Raw genomic sequence first — 7,336 nt, 5'->3', positions numbered from 1 at the left:
ATGATAAGTGGTTAAGGGGAGAACCCATCGAGCTCAAGCCTGGAGTAAATTTGGAGGAAAGAGGGTTACGTAATGTTAAAGACTTAATGGTAGCAAATCAAAAAGCGTGGAACCCTGACCTTATCTGGAAAATGTTCATGCCAGAATCGTCTATTAGGATCCTTACAACCTATATTCCTAAGGAAAATCTTCAGGATTACTTTGCATGGAGTGAGTCTAAACATGGAGCTTTTCGAGTGAAGGATGCTTATGCCTTTCTTCTTGGTCAAAGAGGCAATCTTGAAACCTCTCATACAAAAAGGAAGTTTTGGAGCAAACTCTGGGCCTCTGATCTTAGACCCAAATGGAAGATTTTTATATGGAGACTCTTACAAAAAGCCCTAGCCACTAATTGCAACTTAGCAATGCAAAGCGCAACATACCCGTAAACGTTAACTGCAATACCTGTCATCGATTTCCTGAGGACGAAAGGCACCTGTTTAGAGATTGTGAGGTTTCTTCGCGAATATGGTCTTCCTCTGCACTTGGAATCAAAACTCAATCAAGTGGATACATTCCCATAGATGAATGGATCAGGAACGTTTTCCAACTTTTCTGGAGAGAAGACGGGGTAAAGTCTGAGAGGGTTAGAGAGTTTGTAGTTACTCTCTGGTCAATCTGGCTTCACAGAAATAACGTGGTGTATAGGAATTTATTCGAAAACCCGTCCATTATCTTACAAAGGAAAAACACCCTTCTTGAAGAATTTGATGAAAGTAATAGAATAAAAGGGACTCAACTCAAGCGCGTTTTATCAGAGTCTGATTCCCACCAGAGGACCTCGCCCCCCCATAAATACTGATCAGCAAGAAGCATGCAGCGTTTTGGTGGATGGAGCTTGGAAAAGACATAAACTTAACTATCCAAAAGCGGGAATAGGGTGGATGGCGTATATGAATGGAGAAAAGATATTCGAGGGTAATGCAATAGTATCAGCTTCTTCATCTCTTCAAGCAGAAGCTCTCGCAGTGTATAGAGGCCTCTGCGAAGCTTATTCAAAAGGTTTCCGTAATATACAAGTCCTTTCAGACTCGACAGAAGTTGTCAGTGCAGCAAAAAGCCAGCATCAAGCAGTAGAGATTGCCACAATAATGCATGATATCAGAGCTCTGTGCCGGAGAGTTCCTCAATGGGTGATCAAAAGGGTTCGTAGAGAAGACATTGTTGCAGCGCACAATTTAGCGATAGCGGCTAGATTAGGTAAATTAGTATAAGTTTTGCCTGTATGTTCTTGTCGCCAAAAAAAAAAAAAAAAACAAAAAAAACTATGGCTTTGCTGTTCCAATTTAACTTGTACCATTATAGACATATAAGAACAGTACAAGGGCAGGATTTTGTTAGAATTAAACCGAAGATTGACCAATGATATGTATAATATGGTTAATTATATTTTTCATCATATTAATGGGAATTAAAACAAGGAATATTTGACACGACTGATTCCAACTATGACCAACCGGTTAAATTTTTTTTTCTATTATCGTGCAATGGTTTTAATTTTGAAAGGTGTCATAATAAAATCGTCTTTAACCTAGATTGACTTGTTAAACCGGTAAAAAAAAGTGACTCATTACCTAGTTCTTATTGTTCTTATTGTTATGGAGTTAGAATCTTTTAAGAACTCAAGGATAAGTCTATGATTAGATTAGTCCATTCGGCATGTCCTATCGAGTTTTACCCTTTGGTATAAAATCAATCATAAGATTTACGAATTTTCTTCAAGATTTGTTGACGACTCCTATTTAATCTTGTCTCTTTGTCGCGAGTCTTGCCTCACATTCCTATACAACCTTGATTGTAGGCATAATTCACCATCTCAATTTTTTTTAATCATCATAGATTGTATTTTGGTGACTCTCCGCCAGTGTTAAATTTAATTTGGCAGTGATTTCCTCCAAAACACTTTTTCATTTGATAGTTCTTGTTAAAATGATCGATATGTTAAGTGCTTTCTAAATCTAGTTAATGTAGAGTAAACTCCTGGATTCAAAGAATCAGCAAAAGATGCACATTTCTGAGATAATAATATGCCTCTTGGGGATACTCATTCTATACAGGAACAAACTCAACTCTTACCGGCTGTAATTCAACTGAATACATTGAGTGACAGCCATAGAGCAGTGGCTTGAAATTTTACAAACAGTGCAACAAACATTAGCATACACTTGTGATGAAAATGCCAGTTAACTTCGGCTGCTGACATCGAAAACTTCAACTGTTTTCGAAGGGCGATCCTGGAGCTTATCACAAGAGCAGTATGATGCTCAATCACAGTGTCCTAGCAACACTCTTGAACTCATTCAAGCAACATTGGAGAACCTTTTGCCGCTTTTGAAGAGATTGCATTTCATTTTGAAGGACATCAATTGCCCCGGGTGCAACAAACATCTCCATGAATTTTTCATCATTTACGGCAAACAAATCTATACCAATTGATACCATAAGCCTTTCTCGACTGCAATTGCGGAAACCAACAACATTATAGTCAGATATATACTATAGGCTATAGCTGTAGAAAGCTAATATATAAACTCCATCAACATCACTTACCAGGGAGTTAAAAATCCAGAATTTAGTGCTGTTGTAACGCTTTTCTCAACAAGAACTTCACGTATCCGAGCGAAATGTAAAGCAGCTGATGAGCAAATGTCAGCATAGGCAGAACCTGATCTTGAACCAGTATCCCCGCCTCCAAAGAAAAGATTGGCGCTATGTCTACTGTTACCCAATATTCTAGGATGTCTTTTCCTCGCTCCAACTTCAATGCAATTTCCTGCCTCTTTCTTTACCAAACCGTAAACTAAGTCACCTGGCTGATCAGGGGATGGGGTTTCAGGCACTGTCATCTGACTTTCGCGAAGGGCTTCTCTTCCTTCTGGACCTTTACCTGGTGTTGTTTCACGAGCATTCTTTTCTGGAGGTATGTTCTCTTGATTTGACATTGCTTCGTGTTGCAAAGCTCGAGTACCATCTGACAGATCAGGACAAAGTGATGCAGGAGAAACTTGTCTGTAAAGAGAAGTTATAAAGCCACCATGGACATCACTTTCATAGCAGGCAAGAGAATATGGACTTGTAACTGAATCAAGGTGGTGCCTAACTAGTTGTTTACACTGTTTTGCAAGGTCTTTAATGAACCTATCGAATGAACATCTCAAAGCAGCATGGAAGCCAACGTAGCCATCCATGTCTCCTGTTTTCTTCCCATCTAAGCACAGCAAAACAAAATCTTTGCTCAGTTGGGTGCCTCATCATAAGATCATCATGTCGAACAATTTAATAGATTCAATTGGAAGTACAGAATCGAAACAAGAAAATAAGACACATCTATAAATGTTTGAAGCAAAAATGCAAAGACAGTACCAAAAATATACAAGACAAGATTCATAGTTGTCTCTTACAGTCTGAGTTCTGGCAATGATTCCGCTCATTCGCAAGGTCAAAAAGATTCACCAAAACAAATGCAAGTCGATCACAAGCAGTATCAAGCAGAGGTGCAAGAAAAGATCTAGCAGCAGTCCGTGCAATCTCAGCAGCTGCCTCTGTAATTCCTCTACTTCCGCCACGACCAGCATGGGCAAGTAAAATATTAGCCACCTGTTGAAGGTCACATATGATATCTAGACATCAGAAACGCCCTACCGGTCAAGCTATCAAACAAAATTACGGAAATAGCTCTATAAGGAATGGAGGAGAGACTAGAAGAGTCCAGGAACAAAGCTCAAGTAGGGCTCCATCCTAAAACCAATTGGCAATAGGAGTAGCCCACTTTAGTTATAAACAGAAGGCTTTGACTTCAACATTCAATTTGGAATTCAAACTCACACTTGTACGTTGTAGCTAACACATGAATACAATTACCTTTTCTCTAGATACTTGAGGACAATCAATGGAATATGCAGCACAACGAATTTCATGCATGACTCTTTCAAAAGCAGCCCCTCCATAGAGCCGCAGGGTAGAATTCGGGGGTTTAATATCTGCAGTAACACCAGGCCAGCCCCCAATACCACTGTGCAATCGCTCCTCGTCAGTTGTTTTTCCCCATTGCTCTGGAGGTGGATCAGCTGCTCCATCAATCAATGACCCCTTCAAGAAACAATAAGTAAATTAACCATGATGAATTTTTGAAAAACTCTATGCCTTGATTGAAAATTGTTAAATGAATCGGGATCCAGGTAGTAATAGTATAAAAGGGAATTTGAAGCCTCAAAATTGAGTTCAGTTATCAGAAAATAAACGCAAAGTAGGTTTCTGTTAATAGGATTTACCAACAAAGAAATAATACGAATAAATTGGAAGCGAATTTAGGTATAAATACACACCACATGACTGCTTATAGAAGCTGTGTGTAGCATTGCTGATCTCCGGAGATGAGCAACATCAGAAGTTGCCTGTATCTTCGTATCCATTTTAGCCAACTCATAAGTAACTTCACTGCAACGCTGCTCAAGCAATGCTAATGTTGCTGGGGCAGCTTCCTTGTATCGTTTCTGAAGCTCAGACTCCAAGAATTCCTTAACAGAGTTAAAACCAATAAAGGGGCGGAACTTTTCTTCATCAAAACCTCCCTTAACACCTTCACGCAGATGGCGCAGAACTTCTGAGTCCACTTGAGATATTTGGCGACGGAACTCTTCATTAGATATTGTATTTCTTTCCTTAGGAAGGGCGACATAAAAGGGCCGAATATTTTCTCCTAGGTAACCACTTGCACTTAGATAGCGATCAACTTCCCAACGGTCACTAAATTCCTGAAGACATTAGACCAGTTAGCAAAGTATTCCATCATCTAGAAGATATCTTTATTAAGAATGGGTATTGATCATTCTCTATCACTAAATCAAGCTTCTTACCTCAGCTCCAATATTCATTCATTCATTCAAGCCTATGCAGGCAGGTAATGGAAGTTACATTTAGCAGCAGGTCCAGCACTATGCAACTTATATGTGTTTCAGCCTTTTATAAAGGACAAGCAAGCATATTAAGATTCTGGAGTTGTACCTTCAGCCGATTATCAAATTTTGAGACCACAATTATTGTACGCCTGAATGTTGGATCAATGTCGCGGATAGCATCCAGCCACAAGGAGGAGCACCATTCAACACTACTTTGCTGAAGGAACAAAAGAATTCGATGGGGTGGGCTTGCTAATGACTTCACCATCGATAAAATTTCATCAGGTGTGCTCTCTGGCTCTCCCTTTTTAGCCTGTGAACCGAAATATTCCAATTTGTCACTTCCATCCCAAAAGGACACAGCAGTAATCACATTAGAAATTAGGCAATCCTCTAGAAAATTACCTTAAGAACGAAACCTGGGGTATCAATAATTGTCAAATTTGGACAGTAAGCATATTCAGCTCTCATAACAATCGGCTGGGAAGAAACTGCTGTATTAGTCTTCTTGAGAAGCGTCTCAGTACGTGACTTTATCGTATCCGCAATACTAGATGCCAGCGTAATTGGGCTCCCATACTCTTCAGAATCCTCATCCTGTCCAAATGGTTGAAAACTACAGTTCAATAAATGCTGCAGGACTACAGACCTGACTTCTGATCAACTTAGATATAACTAATACTTATATACATCTGAATGCCCTATATAGAGCTAATATAAGTGAATTGATATTCTCACTGCAACAATATTGACGGGAGCACTAAAATGGTCCCAAAGACTTTATGATTCGTACACATCCTCTCTGAACAATCCACTGAATGCAATTTACCATGTTTACTTTCCTTAATGCAAAACCCATATCATATGTTACCTCGATTGCAAACTTGCAACACTTTTGCATTATTCATATACTAAATTTGACCATATGTTCTTGTTATAGTGATATATAAATATGTTCACAAATGCTACCATGACAAATAGACAATGTTAGCTATTGCCTATTACCATATATACGGGACTAAAATGTCGAGTGTCACCGAGTGTAAACGTTTGTTTAGCACCACTACCACTAGAAGAAAGACTCATTGAGTAGCTATAACTCCAATTTGAGTCCTTTTAGATAAAATCACTACTCAAATTTGTGTTCTCTAATGTTCGAAACGAGAAGAAGTTGATGATGACCATATTCAAATTTCAAAACTACTTGCTCAAAATAATTTGTAATGATTAAACAAGAGAGGAAATTGATGAGAAACATGAATAAAAGCTACATTACAAATATAAAGAAAAAGTGATCCTTGAATTTCAGAATTAGCAAGGGAATATATTGGTAAATTAGATATGTGAAATGTTGAAATAAGTAAATAAAAAGAGGAAAAGAAACTGACTTGAAATCGGCATCGTGGCTCGAAAGCGGAAGAATCATGAACCATTTGTAAAATCAAAGGTCTTCGAGTTCCCATTTCAACTTCTCGAACATTAAATCGAAACCCAAGAAGAGCTTCAAGGAGAGAACTCTTTCCATCAGATTGTCCACCAATGGCAACAATCTCAGGTATCGGAAGCTTTTCACCGAAAGCAACTGCAGCGGCTTGTAACCGATTGTAAGCTTCAAATCTTGATTTGAACTCATTGTGTGATGACATGGAAGAGTTAGGATTAGGGTTAGGGTTTTGGGTGATTTGATGGTGCTGTCTTTTTGAGGATTGAGAAGATGAAGATGATGTTTTTGAGGGGGTTTTTGTGGGAGTGTTGAGGAATGTGGTTGGATTCGCCATTGTTAATGACTAATGTGGAGGAGAGAGAATTTGGGAAGGGGGTGAAATTTGAATTTGAATTGGGGATTGGAGCCGTTGGAAGAGTTGGTTACTGCCTATCTGGGCCTTTTGTTGAAATATAATTGGGCTCACTTGTATTCTTTTTATATGGTCTCAAAGAATGGAGGGGAGAAAGTTTGTATGCTTATAGTTTTATACCAATTTATACCCATGGCCATGTACATACATAGTAAGAGACTTTGGACTTCGGAAGGAGATCCCAACTACACTAATTTTATCAAGGATGTCTTGACATACTAGTTAAGATTGAGGTGCTGTGAACAATAAGTTATAGGTTCGAATTCACCTTCTCCTTCTTTATACTTTGTACTGCTCGTGTGGATAAAAAAAAAAAAAATTGCAAGGTGAATATCGTTATGATAACATAGTTTTCATGTCGTGAAATTATAGATAATAAAAAATAGAAACTCGCACTTAGAATACACCAGCTAAAATACAATATAGATCTGACTAGTAAATTAAAGATTGATCTGAACGAAATATAACCATGACGATGTAGCTCTATGTACAATTATGTGTTTTAAGCTAGCTTGAGGATGAGATGGAATTTTTCTAGTGGTT

General features: G+C 38.5%; 1 protein-coding gene across 1 annotated transcript; it reads right to left on the bottom strand.

The window, feature by feature from the left end:
* Nucleotides 1-2,011: 2,011 nt before the first annotated feature.
* Nucleotides 2,012-6,815, bottom strand: LOC104891510 (dynamin-related protein 5A). The gene is made up of 8 exons (XM_010677217.4): nucleotides 6,326-6,815; nucleotides 5,343-5,534; nucleotides 5,044-5,250; nucleotides 4,365-4,793; nucleotides 3,901-4,128; nucleotides 3,441-3,636; nucleotides 2,590-3,247; nucleotides 2,012-2,494 (listed from the first exon to the last, which is right to left on the bottom strand). Exons 1-8 carry the CDS (start codon nucleotides 6,713-6,715, stop codon nucleotides 2,308-2,310), a joined length of 2,487 nt encoding a protein of 828 aa, XP_010675519.2. The 5' UTR covers nucleotides 6,716-6,815; the 3' UTR covers nucleotides 2,012-2,307.
* Nucleotides 6,816-7,336: the final 521 nt, after the last annotated feature.

The sequence above is a fragment of the Beta vulgaris genome, chromosome 4 (assembly GCF_026745355.1).
Source record: "Beta vulgaris subsp. vulgaris cultivar EL10 chromosome 4, EL10.2, whole genome shotgun sequence".
Lineage (NCBI taxonomy): Eukaryota > Viridiplantae > Streptophyta > Magnoliopsida > Caryophyllales > Amaranthaceae > Beta > Beta vulgaris.
Note: the sequence above shows the minus strand (reverse complement) of the source record. Positions and strands in the feature narration are given on the sequence as shown.